This window comes from Peromyscus maniculatus, chromosome 8 (assembly GCF_049852395.1).
Source record: "Peromyscus maniculatus bairdii isolate BWxNUB_F1_BW_parent chromosome 8, HU_Pman_BW_mat_3.1, whole genome shotgun sequence".
In the NCBI taxonomy this organism is placed as follows: Eukaryota; Metazoa; Chordata; class Mammalia; order Rodentia; family Cricetidae; genus Peromyscus; species Peromyscus maniculatus.
This window is the reverse complement of record NC_134859.1, coordinates 10,581,498-10,602,716: the sequence shown is the minus strand read 5'-3', so window position 1 is coordinate 10,602,716 and position 21,219 is coordinate 10,581,498. Positions and strand designations below refer to the sequence as shown.

At 49.9% G+C, this 21,219-nt stretch overlaps 1 protein-coding gene across 1 annotated transcript in view; it reads left to right on the top strand.

Annotated features, from left to right (window-relative positions):
- Positions 1-20,565, top strand: part of C8H16orf96 (chromosome 8 C16orf96 homolog) — a 28,721-nt gene extending 8,156 nt beyond the window's left edge. Inside the window, exons 2-16 of the mRNA XM_042283598.2 lie at positions 3,709-3,813; positions 5,688-5,768; positions 5,930-6,016; positions 6,090-7,533; positions 8,083-8,168; positions 8,459-8,569; positions 9,700-9,774; positions 10,568-10,732; positions 12,840-12,958; positions 13,349-13,411; positions 15,543-15,635; positions 16,716-16,890; positions 17,083-17,176; positions 19,325-19,405; positions 20,139-20,565. Coding sequence (XP_042139532.1) covers positions 3,709-3,813; positions 5,688-5,768; positions 5,930-6,016; positions 6,090-7,533; positions 8,083-8,168; positions 8,459-8,569; positions 9,700-9,774; positions 10,568-10,732; positions 12,840-12,958; positions 13,349-13,411; positions 15,543-15,635; positions 16,716-16,890; positions 17,083-17,176; positions 19,325-19,405; positions 20,139-20,302 — 2,943 coding nt within the window. The 3' untranslated portion in view covers positions 20,303-20,565. The remainder of the gene's footprint in view (positions 1-3,708; positions 3,814-5,687; positions 5,769-5,929; positions 6,017-6,089; positions 7,534-8,082; positions 8,169-8,458; positions 8,570-9,699; positions 9,775-10,567; positions 10,733-12,839; positions 12,959-13,348; positions 13,412-15,542; positions 15,636-16,715; positions 16,891-17,082; positions 17,177-19,324; positions 19,406-20,138) is intronic.
- Positions 20,566-21,219: the final 654 nt, after the last annotated feature.

The window sequence follows — 21,219 nt, the reverse complement described above, 5'->3', positions numbered from 1 at the left end:
ACCTCTAATCCCAATACTCAGCTGCAGAGGCAGGCAAATCTCTGTGAGTTTGAGGCTAGCCTGGTCTACTTATTGAGTTCCAGGACAGCTAGGGCCACATAGAAAGACTCTACCTCCAAAAATATTTGTTTTTATTTTTGTTTGTAATTATGTTGTGTGCATTTATGTCTGTGTGTATGTGCAAGTGAGTGCATTTGCCCTTGGAGGCCAGAAGAGGGCGTTAGAGCCTCTGGAGTTACTTGGGTGCTGGGAACTGAACTCAGTTCCTCTAGAAAGTACCAAGTACCCTTAACTGCTGAGCTATCTCTCTAGCACACCCCACTCCCATTTTTTTCTTTTTTTAAAGACCTTGAACTGGCTTCAAACTCCTAGGCTCTGTCTCCCAAGTAGCGGGGACTATAGACACAAGCCACCATATGAGACAACTTTTACATGTAATTATCCTGGCACCATTTGTTAAACAAATGATTGTTTCCCTCACTGAATCATCTTGGTGCTTGTGTTAAAAATTGGTCAAGGAAGATGGGTGGCAGTGGCGTACGCCTTTAATCCCAGCACTCAGGACGCAGAGCCAGGCGGATCTCTGTGAGTTTGAGGCCAGCCTGGTCTACAGAGTGAGATCCAGGACAGGCACCAAAACTACACAGAGAAACTCTGTCTTGAAACCCCCCCCCCAAAAAAAAAAGGGCTGGAGAGATGGCTCAGAGGTTAAGAGCACTGACTGTTCTTCCAGAGGTCCTGAGTTCAATTCCCAGCAACCACATGGTGGCTCACAACCATCTGTAATGAGATCTGGTGCCCTCTTCTGACCTGCAGGGACACATGCAAGCAGAACACTGTATACATAACAAATAAATAAATCTTTTTAAAAAAATTTGGTTAAGGGTTAAAAATGAAGAGTACTGGCTGCTATTCCAATGGACCCAGGCTCAATTCCCAGCACCCACATGGTAGCTCACAACCGTCTATATATAACTGTAGTCCTAGGGAGCTGATGCTCTCTTCTGGCCTTTGTGAGGCACACATGTGGTGCACAGACATACATACAGACAACAGATTCATACACATAAAGTCAATAAATTTTTACTAATTAGTATGTGAACTTGTCAGTTTATTTCTAGGCTGTCGATATTGCTCCATTGATCTGTACATCTGTCCTCACATCAATCCCACACTTCTTTTTTCTTTTTTGCCGTATTGGGGATAGAAGCCAGGGCACTGTGCTTTGAACCCCAGCTGGGACCCCGGCACCACATAACTGTACCACTGCTTTCGTCTTACAGTAATGTTTGAAATCTGGAAGTACAAGATCTCCTATGTGGCTCTTTAAAATTGTTTTGGCTGAGCTGAGCATAGTGACTCACCTTTTAATCCCACCACAGACTTGGGTGGTACCAGTAGAGGTCAGAAGAGTGTGTTCCCTGGAAGTGGAGTTAAGGATGGTTGTGAATCACCATATGGGTCCAGGGAACTGAACCCAGGTTCTCTGCAAGAGTAACAAGTACTCTTGAGCACTGAAGTATTCTCCAGCCCCACCTTAGTACTTTTTAAGTGGAAGATAATGTCATCTGCAAATGCTCGCTCTGTAGACCGGGCTGGCCTGGAACTCACAGAGATCCACCTGCCTCTGCCTCCTGAGCACCGGGATTAAAGGTGTGCGCCACCACCGCCTGGCTGTTTGTTTTATTGAGACAGGGTCTTTCTATGTATGCACCACCATGACCAGCAGCTAGCTAATTTTGAGACTGTCTTGTGTAGCCCAGGCTGGTCTCAAACTTGTTATGTAGCTGAGGATGACCTTTTTCTCCTGATCCTTCTTCCTCTCCCTCCAGATTTTGAGGATTATGGTCATGAACCATCACTACCAGCTGTCTCAGTGTCTTAAGACAGAAAGTTAAGCCACTGCACTGAGATATTTGTTTAGTGATGTAGTCACGTCAGCCCCAGTAAATGCCTCTGTGAACGCTGCTCCTGCAGCCGGTAAGTGCCAACGTGTCTGGTGCTGGCACACCCCTCTAGACTTCTCTAGGTTACTGCTTTCAGAGAGTATCTTTTTCTGTTCTTTTATTTTCAACTTATTTATGACTTTGAGTTTGAAATATGTCTCACCCCTGGAAATTCAGCATTCCTGAGGCTGAGGCTGAGGCAAAGGACTTCAAGTTTCAGGCCAGCCTGGACTACATAACAAGACTGTATCTCGAAGAAAGAGAGTAGGGTTGGGGGAAGAAAGGCAGTGATCTTGGCTGAACGAAAGAAGCACAAGAAGAGAAAGACATGGCGTTTTGTGCATGGAATCCCAGTGCCAGATGCAGAGTCAGGAGGACCTGCTGGCCACTCAACCTAGACTAATCAAGGAGGCCTGGTTCAAAAAATAAGATGGATAGTACCTGAGGAACAACACCCAGGACAACCGCTGGGCTACACACAGATATGTACCTGCATGCATGAGCACACCATAAAAGTGTGCTTTAGACAGTATGTACCTGGGTTTTCCTTCCTTCCTTCCTTCCTTCCTTCCTTCCTTCCTTCCTTCCTTCCTTCCTTCCTTCCTTCCTTCCTTCCTTTCTTTTTCCCCCTCCAAACAGGCTTTCTCTATGTTACCCTGACTGTCCCAGAATTCTGTAGACCAGGCTGGTCTCACAGAGATCCACCTGCCTCTTTCTCCTGAGTTCTGAGATTAAAGGTGTGGGCCACCACCGCCTGGCTCACTCTCCACCTTTTAATGGAAAATTCCATACATTTGCCCTGCATATAACCATAGGTACTGGCTTGTGGCATTTTGCTGTTTGCTGAATGTTAGTTATACATTGGGGCATCTATACACATAATCACTTTCCCTTCACAGCCATTTCATAGTGGGCAAATGAATCAATACCTAAAAAGTCCCAATCATTGTGAGCTGAGTCATGATCCCACCAGTGCAAACATGAGTTCCATCCCAGAGGTTACCTTGCTAGTCCCCAACGTCCTCTGCCACCAACCAGTCAGTCTGTGCATGTTGTCAGAGAGATCTTTGAAAAATGTGAATTCGGCTGGGCAGTGGTGGCGCACACCTTTAATGCCAGCACTCGGGAGGCAGAGCCAGGTGGATCTCTGTGAGTTTGAGGCCAACCTGGGCTACCAAGTGAGTCCCAGGAAAGGCGCAAAGCTACACAGAGAAACCCTGTCTCAAATAAATAAATAAATAAATAAATAAATAAATAAATAAATAAATAAATAAATAAATAAAACAAAAAAAGAAAGAAAGAAAAATGTGAATTCACAGGACTTGGGAGGCAGAGGCAGGAGAATTCTAGGTTGGTGTGGGCTGCATAGTAAGTTCCAGGCCAGCCTGGGGTGTACAGAGACTGTGCCTCTAAAAGCCAGCTAAACAGTCAATAGGTCATTTTTAATTAAAATAAGTAAATATGGAAATCTAGTCCCAGCTCCCCTGCTTCTGATCCTCCAAGGGCTCCCGTGTGGGGCCTGCTTGTGCTGTTCCTCTCAAGACCATCATGGCCATACCCATCACACACACGCACACGCGCACACGTGCACGCACGCACGCACGCACGCACGCACGCACACGCACACTGGTTTGTGGGTACATCCATCTTAAGCCTTCCGAGAACCGAGAGGATCCCATAGATGGCTGTCAGCAAGAGCTTCTGATCTGACTTAGTCCTGTCCCAGCTGATTCCAGGGTCTCCCCCTTTTCTCCCTGTGCAGTTTATGAAGACTTTGCAGGACTTGCTCACTGACCTTCATGCACTCAAGAACACTGTTGAGACCCTGCAGAAGGACGTGGACCTGATGAAGTATATATTTGGAAAGGTAGCCATCTCTCGACCCTTACCCTTTGTTGCCATGCTGGTTAGACCAGGGGCTAAGGCAGTAAGGAAAATTCTAGAAGGCCTGTTCTTAGAGAATGTGACCATAAAGGGAAGCGAAGGGGTTAACCCACCCTAGCCATTTGTCCTGTCCCCAAACTTTCTGTGCCCCCCACATTCTTCACTCTCCTTCCTTAAGCATCACTTATCAGTAACAGAGACCCAGTTCATCTCGACTTAGGATAAATCATAGAATTCATTGTTTTACTTTCTAATTTGCTTCACACATGTTTTATTTTTTAATTTTATATGTATGGGTGTTTTACCTGCCTGCATGTCTGGTGCCTGCAGAGGCCAGAAGAAGGTATCAGATCCCCTGAAACTGGAGATACAGATGGTTGTGAGCCACTTTGTATGTGCTGGGAGGTTTAGAGTTGTCCAAGAGTTGGCAACTCCAGAATTCAGCGTCACCAGCTCTCTCCTCATTGAAAGCATTAACCACACTAAAAAGCAGGAAAAAACGGAGCACGGACACACAAACTCTTTCTGTAACTCCAAGTCATCAGCCTGAACACGGCCTAGCCAACCATGGAACGGCACAGAATCCCTGGAGCAAGAGACAGCAGCCTCCATCCAGCCCAGGGCTGGTGCCATGGAGCTGGAGTCAGGAGGCAGGTGTTCACCTCCAGGCCAGCAAAGCAGCCAAGGTCAAGTCATTTTACCCCCAAGCAGTGTGGCTTAATGTGGCATTTGAGTGTCAGAATGATCTGGGGCTGGGTCAGGAAGCAGGACCTTGAAATGGTAGTGTCCTAGTTAAGATTTCTATTGCTGTGACCAAACACCATGACCACACAGCAAGTTGGGAGGGAAAGGTTTTATTATTTACTAGGCTTGCATTTCAGCATTGCTGTTCAGCACTGAAGGAAGTCAGGACAGGAGCTCAAACGGCAGGATCCTGTAGGCAGGAGCTGATGCCAAGGAGGGGTGCTGCTTACTGATCACTTCCCATGGCCCGCTCAGCCCACCTTCTTATAGAACCCAGGACCAGAAGCCCAGGGATGGCACCACCTACCTTGGGCTGGGCCCTTCCCATTGATCACCAAATGAGCAAAGGTCTTACAGTGGGATCTGAAGGAGGCATTTTCTCTTGCAGATTTGTTTTTCTGTCTCATTTTCATCTGCTCTGTGACAGGTCTCTAACAGCCCAGCCTGGCCTCCAGCCCGACGAGGGGGCAGAGAATGACTTAGGCCTTCCAGCCTTCCTGCTCCACAGCACAGTGCTAGGATTACAAGCATGCATAATCACTCCTGGTTTTATGCAGCACTGGGGATAAACCTTGGGTCTCATATATGCTAAGCAAGTACTTTATCAACTGAGCTACACTGCCAACTTTTCTCATGAAGATTCTTTTTTGTTGTTGTTGGTTGGTTTTTCTTTCTTTTTTCTTTTCTTCCTTTCTTTCTTTCTTTTTTTTTTTTTCTTTTTTTTTTTTTTTTTTTGGAGTAGGGGGTTCAAGACAGGGTTTCTCTGTGTAGCTTTTTGAGCCTGTCCTAGAACTCACTTTATAGACCAGGCTGGCCTCGAACTCATAGAGATCCACCTGCCTCTGCCTCCCAAGTGCTGGGATTAAAGGCCTGCGCCATCACTGCACAGATAAGATCTTTTAATGTTCAACACATTCAGTGTTCTGAAAAGCTCAGAGACTTGAATGTTTTTAGCCTGGCACTTCCCAAACTTTTTCTTTAATCTGTGGAACCCTTTTTCTTTCTTGGAAAATTCCATTCTTTCATTCCAAACTCAGTCACCTAATATGTTGAGAAGCAGCCAGGCTGGGACCAGAACCTGTACCCCAGCCTCAGATTAGGCTTCCTGGACAGGTAAACCCAGAAAGAATGGAGCTTGTTTGTGAAGATTTGAAAATACAGAACCGGAAGTTGGGTGCCCTGCAGCGGGAAGTGGTGAGATCCTGGGATTCTGGTCTCTTGCCCTGGGCAGTGGGAGCTGGAATGGGTGTGAAGAACAGCAGAGTCTGGAAAGGGGTCAGAAGAGCAGACCTATGCCATCAACAGCCACCCTAGCCCTACCCTGGCTCACCCTCATTCTCCATCCCCCTGCATAGATTACCCTCCAGGAAAGGCTTCGCTCTGTCCCCCAATCTGAGGACATGGTGCTCTGGAGTGGCCTCCATGAGGCCATGTTCACTCAGGTGAGTGATGGAGGAGGAGGAGTGGGTAAAGGTATCATGAGACCAGACAGTCAACTCAGCCCCTCCCCTGCAGGCACCTTCTAAGCCGGAACTGGATATGTCCAACGCATGGCAGAGCTTGTCCTCCATTCCAGAGACTGTCTTGGAACAGAGTGCCATCCCTTTTCAGACAGTAGTGCATTTTGAAGCTGCAAGAGCCCTTGAGGAGGAGGAGCTCGCTCAGGCCCTTGAGTTTAGAGGCCCTCAGGGGCCAGAGCAGGCTCAGGCCTCCATGTCTCAGTTTGTCACTGGGTCTGCATTTGGGCCTGGGAATGTACCAGGGCCTAGTGGGAGGCCTGGTTTCATCCAAGCCCCTTGGTCTAGACCTGGACTGGCTGCCCCAGGGGCATGGCCCTTACCACCAAGAGGCTTGCCTGGGGCTAACGCTTGGCCTATGGGTACCTTCCAGCCTAGTCTAGGTCCATTTGGCCCTCCAGGCCAGATGTACAGGGCTCCTTTCCCAGCCATGGAAGTTGGATCATCATGGCCTCAGCCACTGCCACAACACCCAGGTCCTAGAGCAGGAACCCACCGGCTTTCAGATCTTCAAGAAATTGACTATCAATATGAGTACATTGAGGAGTCTCAGGAAGAGATCCCTAAGGAAGAGGCTCCCCAGGATGGGATTCCCAAGGAAGAGGCTCCCCAGGAGGAGATTCCCAAGGAAGAGGCTCCCCAGTATGGGATTCCCAAGGAAGAGGCTCCCCAGTATGGGATTCCTAAGGAAGAGGCTCCCCAGTATGGGATTCCTAAGGAAGAGGCTCCCCAGGAGGAGATTCCCAAGGAAGGGGGTCCCCAGGAGGAGATTCCCAAGGAAGAGGCTCCCCAGGATAAGATTCCCAAGGAGAGGACGCCTCAGCGAAGAGCCCCCAAGGACAGAGCTCCCAAGCACAGAGCCTCTAAAGATGTGGCTCCCCAAGACAGAGCTCCCAAGGAGATGGTCCACAAAGATAGGACCGGGAAGGACAAGACCGCAGCAGCGCACACGAAGGACTCATTAAACATTAAGAAGCTGAGATCGGCCGTTGCCGTAGCTGTAGCAACTGCTGCAGCTTATGCAGCTGCAGCAAACACAGCTGCCCAGGCAGCCAAAGTGGCTGCCAAGGCAGTCAAAGATGTTCCCGCAACCAAAATGGCTTCTTTAGCCTCAACCATGGCAGCAGCAGGGCCTTTAGGGGCCTTTGCAGATTCCCTGGGGGCAGGACTTAGCCGTGGGGCCACCAGCTTCCTTCCCTTCAGTGATGATGAGCTGGAAGACTTACCTGAAGACTTCACACCAGCCATTCAACCCACCAGAACCAAATCAGTCCTGTCCCAGGCCATGATTAGCGCCATGCAGGCTGTGAGTCCTGAAGAGAAGAAGAAGGCTGTCCAGTACTCCATGAGCCATATAGCCCAGATTCCTGTCAGGCATGACTCCCTGAAAGAAGAGGTTGCCTATCTGTCAACCAACCTGAACCAGCGCCTAAATTACCTAGGTAGGCCTGGCCAACCATGGGGAGGGCAGCAGAGGCTCAGGTCCTCCCTGTAGTCTGGCTCCTTAGGCTCCCTCAACGAGGTCTGCATTCAAATGTTAACCAAACAAAGCCCATACTTTGGCTTAAGCCTCTTAATAATTCATTCGTTTTATCTTGAACTTTTCATCCCCCTGCCCCCATTTGCTGAGCGCTATAATTACAAGTATACAGCACCACGCTTAGCTTTTTTTTTTATTTTTATTTATTTTTATTTTTTTTTAAAGACATAGCTCTGGCTGTCCTGGAACTCATTATGTAGACCAGGCTAGCTTCGAACTCACAGAGATCTGTCTGGCTCTGTTTCCTAAGTGCTGGGATTAAAGGTGTGCGCCACCATGCCTGGTTCATATGTTCTTTTGTGAAGATTTTAAAAACTGCATCAGATCATTTACCATCCTCTTCAAGCCACCCCCAGGTTCACTTTATCTCTTTGGGACACGGCACAAGTGTGGGAGCTCTTCCATCACCCCATCATTCCTTCTAACAGTCACTTCCTCTTTTCACTTTCAGCTAACATGGGAAGCTCTGGAAAGCTTGGTAATGTAGTGAATGTCCTGGAGGAAAAGATTTGTAACCTCCAGAAAGCCAGGCTACAGGTTAGTGTCATGGTCAGAGAGGAGCTTTTGAGAAGATGGGGGTTTGGCTGGAGCTAGGGACCAGCCTCTTGACTATCACCCTCCCAGTCAAGCTCTGTGGAAGTGAGTGGGGTGGTCTATCAGCTGCATCCAAGCAGAGTCCATGTTGTCCCTGTCAGTCAGTATTTCATGTGCTTTCAGAAGCCAGACTGGTGTGCGCAGACCTGGCATCTCTTCTTGACCTCAGGGTCCGTTCCATTTTGGCAACATCAGAAACAGAGGCCTTAGCTGTCATTGTCTCTCCCATTTAGGAAGAAGAACTTGAGAGAGTTTGGGGCCACCAGATAGATAAAATGAAGAGTAACTACGTGGTGCTGGACAGGATAGTGGAAAAGCTCCAGATTCGCATGGATGACTTCAAGGTCCGGAGGTCTGAGGATCAAGAGGGAGGCACAGGAGAATTCCCCTTGGGACCATGAGACTCTCCCCAAAGGGTTTATAGAAGGGTCCACTAAATGAAGGGAAACAGATGACATTTTATTCTGCATAAATTACACTTCAATTAGCCGGGCAGTGGTGGCGCATGCCTTTAATCCCAGCACTAGGGAGGCAGAGGCAGGTGGATCTCTGTGAGTTCGAGGACAGCCTGGGCTATAGAGTGAGATCCAGGACAGCCAGGGCTACACAGGGAAACCCTGTCTCAAGAAACTAAATAAATAAATAAGTAAATAAATAAAATAAAAAAGTAATCCCAGGGGCTGGAGAAATGGTTCAGCAGCTAAGAACACTGGCTGCTTTTGCAGAGGACCTGGGTTTCATTCCCAGCCCCCACATGGCAGCTTAAAATTATCTGTAATTCCAGTTCCAGGGCATTTAATGCCCTCTTCTGGATTCCATGAGCACCAGGCATATATGTGGTGCCCACACAAACATGCAAGTAAAACATCATACACATGAATCTTTTTTTTAAATCCCCCACACATAAAGGGTTTCTCTGTGTAACAGCTGTGTCTGTCCTGGAACCTGCTCTGTAGACCAGGCTGGCCTTGAACTCACAGAGAGCCTCCTGCCTCTGCCTCCCAAGTGCTAGGATTAAAGATGTGCACCACCATCGCCTGGCATGGGAGATATTTATTAGGTGGAGACAGGCCAGGTCTGATAGGGGATTTCATGAAATTATATGATAGGAATTAAGGGTTTCCCTCTAATTCTTGAGCACAGTGTATGGCCTGCTGATATCAGAGTACACTCGGGCCCCACTGTAGGTTAGGTGACGTGAACTGGCCTGAAACATCCAGGAAACGAAATGGCCAGCACCAGTGTGTGTGCCTTGGGATGGCCTCTGGTGACACCACTGACAAGGGTTAGTTTGTCCCTAGTCTCATGTGGCTTCTCTTCTGTCCCAGTCGTCCGTGAGCATGACCTCTGACCCAGCCACCTGCTTCGTACCCATCTGGTCCCAGTTCCCTTGCTAGCATATGGCAAAGCTGGAGACGCAAAGCTGATTTTACCCTCAAGGCCACAATAAAGGCTGTCTATGCTCTGTTCTCAGACCCTCAAGGACGAAATCCACAGGCTGGATCTGATTAAAGCCGATAAAACCATAATGGATCAGGAGCTGAAAGAAGTGAGTAAGCAGAGGGTCCCCTGCCTCCCACTCCCTGTTAATCCTGTGCCTCTGATTTGCCAATCAGGATCAGAAGTACCCAGGCAAAGGCAGCAGCTACCATTCCCTCTGCCTGTATTCACTCAGGAATTCTGGGAGGCCTCAGAAGTTACCTACCCACTCCTCTTTCCCATGACTGGAGATTAGTGACACTATTTACTATTTAAAAGATCAGAGCTAGTGGTGAGGGCACATGCCTTTAATTCCAGCACTCAGCACTCGGGAGGCAGAAGCAGGTGGATCTTTGAGTTCAAGGCCAGCCTGACCTTTGGAAAGAGTTCCAGGACAGCCAGGGCTACCTAGTGAGATCCTGTATCAAAAAACAAAATAAGACAAAAAATTAGGCATCAGGCTGGGGAATGGATGTAGCTCAGTTGGTCAAGTGCCTTCCTAGCATTCAAAAAGCCCTGGTTTCAATCCCCAGCACTACATGAACTATGCACAGTGGCATGAACCCATAATCTCACCACTGGACGCAGAAGAATCAGAAATTCACGGTTATCCGTGACTGAGGCATACAAGGCTAGCCTGTATCCCGTGGTATCCATAAAACTCTGTCTGTAAAAATAAAAACATAAAAGTCACACATCAACTTTCCTTTTGGCTCAGATCCCACAGCTGTGTCTGAGCCAGTGTAGACACCGCCACTGAACTTAAGGCTACACATTCATGGCCTTCAACTAGAAAAACTGACCACAGGGATCAGGGGTCTCCCTCCCCAGCAATCTTGCTGCCCTGAACCCCCTCTGCCTAGAAAGCTGACAAGGATGCCTTAGCAAGCAAGGCGAGCCGAACGGACCTGGAGGTGGTGGCGATGGAGTTGAATGAGATGGTCCAGAGCATGCTCTTGAAAATCTCCAACCAGGAGAGTGACTGGAAGAAGTCACTGAAGCACCTCAGGAAGGACCTGAACACCAAGGTGAGCCTGTGCTGGGAGCCATTGCTACCTGACAAATTGCCCTGGAGCTTGGCAGCTTCAAAGAGCGAGTGCTGATGGTCTTGAAGAGCAAGAACTTGGAAGCAGCTTCCCGGGTGGTCCAGGACCCATGACTCCCTCCCAAGTCAGAGCAAATGTGGTGTTCGTACTGCGTCATCTGAATGAACCACACGAAGCCACTTCAAAGACTGGTCCCAGATGTGACTGTTGGCAAATTGCTTCAGTGTCTCATATACTGACTCCTCCTTAGGGCCACTTAAGGGGCCTCATCATATGGCAGCCACTTCCCCTGACACACACACACACACACACACACACACACACACACACACACACACACACACCAAGGGACCCAAGACAATAAGAAGAATGTGCAATGTCTTTTGCTCCTCAGCTCTGGAAGTCACTCCCATCATTCTGCGTCCTCCTGTTGGTTACACCAGTTGGCCCTATTCAGCAAGAGGGATGACTCCAGTGGCATGAGTCCCAGCCACCTCTGGAGTCACGCAGGAGGCTTAACTCTTGGGGTGGTACAAGCAAACTAACAGGTTAGGGCGGAGGAGGCCTTCTGCAGAAAGGACCATGCCTGCCGTTTGTCCATGCGTCACTCAGCGACTACCTCGGTGTGCCACACCTGGGGAGTGTAGACGGGGAGTCCCAGGCCTGCCTCCTCTTGCACAGTGTCCCTGAGACGCAGCAGTGACAACGCTACATGGCTCTTCTAACTGTGGTGGCAAGTTCAGAGTCAGGTGCTCTGGGTTTGAGTCTTACACAGGCTTCAGCCTTCCCATCTGTAAGCTGGAGATTTATTCACTCAGCATTTCCGCTCCTTGCTGGGTAAGCAGTGAGGCAAGCAGATGGGGCACCGTCTTTGTGGAGACAGTTCCTCAAAGAAAGGACACAAGTCAATGCAAAGCCACAATCCCATCACATTTCTCAGAGCAGCTGGCCTGGGTGTCTCTTGCTCCAGTGCAGCTGAATCTAAAGCCAAGTGACAAGTGACCCACGTAGGAATTTGCATATAACTCACTGAACTCAGGGATGAGGGTGGTGTGGTGCACAGCTGGTATCCCAGCTCAGGAGCTTCACAAGTTCAAGTCCAGCTTGGGATACAGTGAGTCTGGAGGTCAGCCGAAATAATATAGCAAGACCCTGTCTTATAGGGAGAAGGAAAAGGGGTCCAGAATAGACAAGTCCTAAGGACAAAAAGTAGGTTATTGGTTGCCAGGGGCTGGAGATTTGGGAGGAAATAGGGGTAAATGGAAATGGGAGAGTCATGTAGATGTTCTAAAATAGACTATGAAGCCTGTGGAGGTGTAAAGCTGAAATCTCAGCCCTTCCGATGCCAAGGCAGGGGATGGTGGCTTCCGGGCCAGACTCAGCTCCATAGTGAGGTACTGGCTCTAAAAGAAATAATAAACTACCAGGAGGCGGTGGCGCACCTTTATCCCAGCCCTCGGGAGGCACAGGCAGGCGGATCTCTGAGTTTGAGGTCAGCCGGGTCTATAGAGCAAGTTTCAGGATGGCCAGGACTACACAGAGAAACACTGTCTCGAAAAACAAAAATAAAAAGTAAGCAAATAAATTTGCCAGGCATGGTGGTACATGCCTTGAATCCCACCACTTGGGAGACAGGCAGATAGGTCTGTGAGTTCAAGTTCTAGGACAGCCAGAGCTCTGTAGAGAGACCCTGTCTCAAAAGAAAATTTAGAAAAAAAATTTTTTTGATTGTGATGGTTACACAACTTTATGAGCATGCTAAAGCAATTGTCCACTTTATATGCAAACCCTCCATAAATATTTTTCAGGTGTGTGAAAGTCAGAGTATAGGGTTCCCCGGAGAAATGTTTTTCCAGCCTCTAGCCCTGCAATTGAGCAGCAGGTTTGGAGGCAGGAGCTGGGGGCATTTCTTGCAAAGGCTACTGGGAATCTGACTTTGCAGATCCCCGATGCCAACAGCACCCATAAAGGTATGAGCTGAATGGTTTTCCCTTTCCTGGGTCTCTTTCTCTTGTTCTTTGTGTGACTCTACAGGTTGTTGGGATCAGCTAACTGACAGCCTTCCTTCTTTCTTCCTTCTGATTGGCAGCTGGTCCACAGTGATCTGAATAGCTTGAAGAGGGACATAGAAGAGGTCTGGAAAGTAGTTCGGAAGCTTCTGATAGAAGGCCTGCGATTCGACCCAGACAGTGCTGCCGGCTTTAAGAAGTGAGGATGCTGATACTGATACTGTTGCCAACAGAGAGACGCCTGAGTTCTAAAACTTGGCCGTGGGGACGGGGGCAGGGAGGGCCGGACGCACAGAGAGCTTCCAGGCTTCTCTTCAGATGAAGAAACTGAGGCTCAGAGAGGGAAGGGAAACCAGGATAGGCCCACCAATTGGCAGGCCCATCTGACGGCAGAGAAGCTTGCCGTCAGGTTCCGTATATCTTCCTCCTCGAAGGGTGGCTTCGCAATCCTGGGTCTGCATGGGGTGGGAAACCACAGAGCTCTGTCCCGGGGCCTCCGGCATTGACAAAGGGGCTTGGGGAACCTTAAGTTCACCCCACCCCTAGGCCCGGGACCTGCTAACCTCTGACTACTGACCTTGTCCTCTAGGAAACTGTTCGAGCGTGTGAAGTGCATCTCCTGTGAGCGGCCTGTAGAGATGATGACCGGCCCGTGAGTACCGCCGCCAGAGGGCGCTCTCCGGGTTTGCGGGGTCCGGCACGACTTTCCTACAGTCGTCATATACACACGGTGACTGCTCTGCAGACCTCAAGCACATACAGCTGCTCCATATGCGAACGCACACAACTACCTATGTACTCATCCTTCCACACCATTCTATAGCCACCGTCACCTGTCCCCCCAGTGGTCCCCTATACAGAGGAGTAGGTCTTCTCTCTCACCGTTACCACCTAGTCAGTGTTTTGTACCAGAGACTGAGTCAGAGCCACAAAAAAGAAAAAGGACAGAGGGGTCACTGAGGTAACGTAGGCATTTGTTGTTTCTGAGTTCACTAATCTTTTGGAGACAGAGTCTTGCTGTGCTTTCCAGGCTGGCCTCAGAACTTGCAGTCCTCCGGTATCACGGCTGCCATCATCGAGATATCCGGGGCGTATCTTTAATCCCAACTCCTTGCCCTTTGACACGGTTGTAAAGGACGTGGTTCAGTGGCCTGTACCACTGCAATTGTTGCCTCTAGTCAATTCCAGCGCACTGCTCGGTCTCCCAAAGGCATCCCAGTCCCGTTAGGAGTCGCTTCTCATTGCCACCTCCCGTAACCCAGGAAACCATTTGTCTTTCCCAACTGTTTCCTGTAAACGGGACTGTACACTATGTGACCTTTGGTGTCTGCCTTCCTTACCGCGCCTAATGAGATTCCTCCACGTTGAAGCAGCAATCAATGCTCCGCTCCTTTGTTACAGCTGAATAATATTCCATTGTATGGGCAGAAAACCTTTTCAGCATTTGGGATGCCTCTTTCAGCTGTTGTTACTAGCGCTGCTGTGAACATTGGTGGGTATTTATTTGAGTACCAGTTTCCCATTGTCTGGGGAACAGACCTTAGGAGAGAAAATGCTGGGTCATATAGTGACTGTAATCTGTCCTGGACTGCTGGTCTCTGCAGAGCTAGCCAGCCTTGAGACCCACAAAGCTGTCACAGCCCCCAAAGCAGCAGGGAGCTGTAGGGCTTCCACCAGGATTTTCCTTTCAAACCACAGGATGGCATTGCGGTTTTATTGACAGCAGTAAAAAGACTGGAGACAGCTGGGGGCTGAGGCACAGTCACAGCAGATGGTGCAGACTGAGTTGTAGGTGGAACGCTGGTCCAGGGGGACATTCCCGGTGAGGAACCGGTCTGTGCACAAACTGCAGTCCTGGGTGGAAAGTGCCATCCGTGCATGTGTGCTGAGGACCAATGTGACCAAGAATCTGGGTCTCAAACCTTGTCTGAATTTTGTTATCCACTTGTAGCCACCGGCTACTATGCCGGATAGCATGGCTGTGGAGGAATATTAACGACTAGGAAAAAAGATAAGTGAAATCAAGCATATGTATGTGATTTTCCCATTTTCTTTAAAGAAATTACATAAACATGGACAAAATATTGAAAGGATATGAATGTCAAAGTCTGTCCCTGTTCTGGTGCTTGTTTCCTTGTGCCTTTCTGTACTTTATAAAATGGAAATCAGTATGTTTCACTGAACATGTTTCCTTGAAGCTTACCATCAGTACAGTAAAAAACACTTCTGCATGTGTGTGACCACCGCACAGATGAGAGGTGGAGCGTGCCCAGCTCCCTGGAAGGCTGTTCTGGATTTATTTTTATTTCCTTATGGAGGCAAAATACACAGGACATAACCTTAGCCATTTGAAGGGAACTCCCGCCTGGAGTGTCCACGGTGTGCATCCTCCATGTGTGCCCGAGTCCTTTACCACGCCCCTTCCTTCCAGGCAGTGTGTCCTCTCCTTGTGCCACAGCTCCTGGCAAGCATCTATCTGTAACAAATCCCTAGGATTTCCCTCCTTTGGTTTTGGACTAACAGTACAGGCTGACTTTGAACTTGCTTTCCTACGGCCTCAGTCTACCAAGCGTTGGATTATAAGGGTTCACCACTCCCCCTGGTTTGGTTTCCACTTTATATTCTGAACAGCGATTGTATCTTTCCCCTGACTGTCAGCTGCAAGCTTTGTATGTGGACTTTGGGCTGTTAGCTGCAGACAGAGTTTCCTCTCTCCAGGCCTGGGAGCCTGGGGCCCTCTGCTGGCCATGTGCGCCTCCCACAGCCCTGGTCTCTCTCCACAGACACCTGATCACCATCCGCAACACCCGTGGGCTGTCACATATGAGGCCAGCCAGTGCCAACAGCTTCGAGTATCTGCAGAGGCAGCTGATGAGGTGAGGGCCATGCCCACCCCCATCCTCGGTGAGATCCAAGACCTCTGCCACCGAGGCTTTCCTTCAATGCAAGAGCCAAAGAGGGCCTGGGATGCCCATCTGGAAGGTTGGGGTGGCTGTTAAGTGCACAGAGGACAATGGAAGATAGGAACCAACATTTGCATTGGCATCTACTGTGGGCCTGAACTTAGGTGGGTCTTGTAGCAGAGGTATATTATGCTAGCTACTCAGGAGACTGAGGGAAAAGGATCTCAAGGTCTTCCTAGGCTACAGAATAAACAAACAAACAAGAACACAAACAGGACAAAAGGGCTGGGGATGTAGCTCAGTGGCAGTGTTTGTCTAGCCTGCACAAGGCCCTGGGTTCAATCTCCAGCACTGCTGAATGAATGGGGTGGTGGTGGAAATGGGAGGGCTTCTCGATAAGTCTTATAATCCCTGGAATCTAGTATTAACATGCTTGTTTCCTGGTGGGTGAGTAATTGAGGACCCTGGGAGCCCTTGCTGGGTCATATGGCTTCCTTTGTGTATTCCATTATCATCCCACTTCACAGTTGAAGAGACTAAGACTATGTGACCTGTCCAAGACCTCAGCTAGTGAGTGGCTGGGGAATGTGCCTGCCATTTTTCTCCTTCAACCTAGCCTGCTACCTGGACCTCAGCTCCATTTTCCTCATTCTTGGGTTCCAGGGGTCCTTCCAGGGCCCAGCCTGTGTGAGCTTCTGGCCAGGAGTGGGACAAGGGTGGGGAGAATGAATGAACAGCTAAGCATTAATAATTGCCAGGGGATGGATGAATGACCTGTGCTGGTCCCTAAACTCCTATGTCTGATGACTGGAGCCCAGGGCAAGAGCGTGTACTTGGCAAGGCCAGACCTGGGCTCCAGGGGTGGCTGGTTCAGAGAAGGGAGTAAGGGTTATTTCCCTCCTAGAATTGTCCATGTCTGTATTTGCTAACCACACTTCAGGCCTGCCTGCTGTACTAACCACCGTCTTTGACACTGTCCGGGCCTTGGCGCCTGTGCTGGGGTCCTCTGGGCGGGTTCTCCATGTGGTGGTGCTGACCTTCTGCCCTGTCTAGGGAACAGCAGCAGCAGCAGCTGCATTTCCGGAACTTTGGAGTCCAGGAAGAAGGTCTGGGCTCCCAGAAGGACTGGGGTGATGGACCCCGAAATGAGACTACCTTCAAGCACAAGTCACATGACCTATCAACACTCTACCCTTATGGTGACCCTGTACTGATGGACTATGACACTGTGAGTCTGGCTGTGCCCCCCCCCCCACAGAGACTGGACAGCAGCATACCCAGCCCCAGGTGTGGGATGAGGCCCTGAGCTGAGGGTACCTTGAGGCCGTGCCCTGGCTGTGCCTGGCTCTGGGCATCTGTGTGCATCAAGGCAAAGGGGTGGCAGTGGAGACTCTGACTCGGGACCTGGGCCATCCCACAGGCCGAGGTGGACATCCTGGGAGTGGATGGGGTCCTGTACAAAGGCCGAATGAACAGCCAGACCGGGACTCGGATTGGGGAGAAGGACCTGGCAGGTGAGGAGCATCAGTGTTTCCTGGGATTCCTTCCCTGAGGTTCTGCTGGCCAGGACAGGGGGAGGCAGGTGGACAGGGCTGGTGCTGCCTCTGGCCAAGGAGCCCTCATAGTCACTCCCAAGAGTAAGGTCCCCATTGTGTGCTGGTTATCTCACCAGGCACCAGGAAACAGTGAGAAGCGGAAGTGGTGAATGGCCCCCTGGGGCCTGCTGGCTGGTGGAAGGGTGGGTATAGCCTTGTAAGCATGTAACAGAAGGCAAGAATCCATAGTGATAAACAGGTAAACAACTAACCTGAAGGAGCCAGCCATGGTGGCACAACACCTTTTGGTTTTTGTTTTATTTGTTTTCCGAGACGGGGTTTCTTTGTGTAGCCCTGGCTGTCCTGGAACTCACTCTGGAGACCAGGCTGGCCTTATAGGTGGGTCTCTGAGTTCAAGGCCAGCCTGGTCTACAGATCAAGCTCCAGTACAGCCAGAACTACACAAACAAAACAAAACAAAACAAACAAAAACCCCCAACCGACCTGAGGGACTAAAGGTAGAACTCAGTGATAGAGTTCATAAATGCAAGGCCCTGGGTTCTTTCCCTAGTACTGGAAAACAAATGAATAGCTGAGCTGAAGAAAGGCCCCAGCCCCAGCCGCTGAACACTAGCAAAGGCTGGCCTCGGGAGGGCTGCTGGGGTGATGATGAGAGAGTTGTGCCAGGCAAAGCTGGTCCACGGGGGAACGATTAGACAGCTCCTGGAACACCTCTGAAGAAGGAACAGGAGTTAGTCAGTGAAGGGTGCAGAGGGAGGAGTGTGGTCTGCGTGGAGGAAGAGCAGGTCCAAAGGCCCTGTGGTAGGTTGGGGAGAACTTGGGGAGTATGAGTCTACCTGGAGCATAGAAACTGGGACATGGGTAAAGAACCATGGACAGGACCAGACCCAGGAGGTCAAGGGTCATAGAGCAAGAGACCCCAATCTTTATGCAGTTTGATTCGGTTGCTGGGGTTATTCTGGTGTCTGGGACCCCAAGATTCTTGATTTTATCACTGGTGTATAATAAAACAATACAAAACTGGAGCTTCTCTGCACACCCGTTGGGATGCTTTCCTCTGGGAAGGATATGTCTAAAGCTTGCCCCTGCACAGGCCCCCAAGCATTCACATCAGGAGTGATAGAGGATCCCAGAATGTCTATAGGAATTCCATGGGCTGTCCATGGACTAAGCCTGACATGCAAAGAAAAGATGTGCTGGACAGAGGACACACCCCACAGCAGCTGCTGAAGCTAACCAACACACCCCAGAGCCCCAGGGCCCCAGGACAGTTTCCCCAGAGCTCAAGTCCTAAGGCACAGTATAGGCAGAGCTACACTCTCCTCAGAGCGGCCAAAGTCTCTCCGGGTCCTTGCCAGCTCCTATGGCATTGGAGCCTCTTGGCAGGGGACAGATCACTCCAGCTACCACAGCCTCCTCCTCCTCCAGTTTCTTTTCTTCTGACTTTCATGAGGACACTTATCACTGGACTTCAGGCTTAGTGTAATCTAGGGTCATCCATTTCAAGACCTGAAATTACACTTGCAAAGATCTTTTGCTCCAATAAGGTCACGTCTGTGAGTTCCACGAAATAGACCTTTTAGGAGTCCACCATGCAACTCCCTCACGGGCCCCACCCTATTACCAAGAGAGCGGAGCAGCGTCCCCCATGCCCTTTGCCCAGGCAGAAAGTGACTGCCCAGCAACCCCGGTGCAGATCTGACGGGAGGGGCTGAGCCGGGCTTCAGGGAGCACTGAAGCGGGACGGCAGGGCTAATGTTTGATGAGCCCTCCAGACTGCTTGCCCAGAGCAACCACGAGAGAGGCATTTCACAAACGCACAAGGAAGGTCCTCTTGGTGTGAAGCAGTCTCGGGAGAGGAGCCTGGACCAGTGGGGAGACCGTTAATCCCGTCTCCATCACTGTAGACCTTCTACAGTGGTTGAGGGAAGGCCTTTTCTCTCAATGGGTAGTATATTCCCCAAAATCACATAATAAAGTAGAGCTTGAACTGTGACAAGCTCAACAGCTTTACCTTGCTTGGACCTCACCAGAGTGGAAAGTCTGGCCTGATGTAGGAGCCAGAACTCTGGACGGGTCGCAGCTATTCAGATCTTTTCTCCTCAGCTGTGAAGGTTTCGTATGCCCCAGTTCAAAACATGGGTGATCGTGTGCGCACCGGATCCTTACTTGCTCCAGGCTACCCCCGTGAGTACCTGACCCACCTGAGGTTCTGGCAGACCTCTAGCTTCTACTGGCCCTTCCCCTTTTCCCTCACCTTTAGCCTGGGCCTCATCCACTCACCTCTTCCATTCTTGCCTGCTCTGTCCACATTCTGGAAGCCATTTGCTCTCAGGCTAGGAAAACAGGCTGTGGGCCCTCTAGCTGTTCTGGGCTTCTGCACTCCTCTTCAGGGGAGTTTCTTGGCCAGTACCCATCCCCAGAGGTCCCCCTGGCTGCAGAGGTGGGACAAAGGAGGCCATTTACAGTCCTGGGTTTCTTGTCCAGGGCTGCCAGGAGCCAGTCTGAGAGGACTGGACCTTGAGCATTCCTGGTTCATACATCTCTGGACCTTAACATTCACAGAGCACTTCCTGTCTGCCTCTTCTGGTTCTTGTCCTGGTCCAGCAGGGCTGCTGTTTGTCCTTTCCAAAGACAAAGTAGCTGAGGCTCAGTCCAGACACCTGATCCCCAACTCCAAGTTCCCTGCCCTCCGGGTGCACCATTCTATTCTAGTGCCCATTTTTGGAGTTACGTGTCTTAGTCACCCTTGAGGAAGCGCTCAGGACCAGGACCAGAGGAGGTGTAGTGGCCAGCCCTGCCATGGCTTACAATGCAGCTCTAGGCTCTGGCTTCTGTTCCCTGAGGGGGAGAACTCCATCAGGCCAGCAGCTTTCAGAAATGTTGAACACAGTGCGGGTTTCTCCTGCTTCGTCTCCAGCCTTGGGCCCCCGCAGCAACATCATCAGCTCTGCCACCTCTCCACATTCTGCCGCAACGGTGGCTCAGCCGCCATCCCTGCCGCCGGTGCCACAGCTGCCGCCACTGATGCCACTCTCAAAGGATCCGCAGGAGGCCCCTGGATCTGCCAGGCACTTGAAATAGCTGCGGCTGGAGTCCCTAGCAAGCACACAGGTTGCAGAGAAGCACACCAACCCCCCATAAGACACAAGCCTGTGACCCAACCACCATGGGGTCCCCTTCACTCTAAAGAAGAGACCTGGGACCCTGGATCAGACCCAATAAAGGGTGCAGGGATCCTGGATATAGGGGGAAGGGTCTGCATAGGGGACCCATGTTGACTCAGTGTTTAACTATGTATCTAAAATATAAACCACACAATCCTTGGCCAACAATTTCATGAATAACACAGCTTTTGAGTGAAGTTTTTCACAGAGCCAATTGAATTTCTTAAGCAATTCCCCCAATAGCACAAAGTGGTTTATTTATTTATTTATTTATTTATTTATTTATTTATTTATTTATTTATTTATTTATTTATTTTTGAGACAGGGTTTCTCTGTGTAGTTTTGGTGCCTGTCCTGCATCTCACTCTGTAGACCAGGCTGGCCTCGAACTTACAGAGATCCGCTTGGCTCTGCCTTCCAAGTGCTGGGATTAAAGACTTGCACCACCGCCAGCCAGCCACAAAGTGGTTTTAAAACAACCCCTTTGGGTTGGCAGAGTGCTTGCCTAGTTTGACCCTTAGCACCAGAGGAGCTGGGACAGTGGCATAAACTGGAAATACCAGCACTTTAGTTGGGATGGCAAGAGGACCAGGCCAAGGTCACTCTCAGCTACATAGTGAGTTCACTGCCAGCCTGGGATACATGAGACCCTGTGTCAAACAACAAAAACAAAAATCCCTCTCCTTGGCATTCTGCTAAGATGTTTTCAGGACTGGCTTCTGTCTCCTCGAGTTGTCTGTACAGGCCAATAGTCCCCATGGGAAGCAAATTTCACCATGCACTATTTTTATTTTCTGTGATCATTTCTACCAGTGATCACTATCATGAACTGAA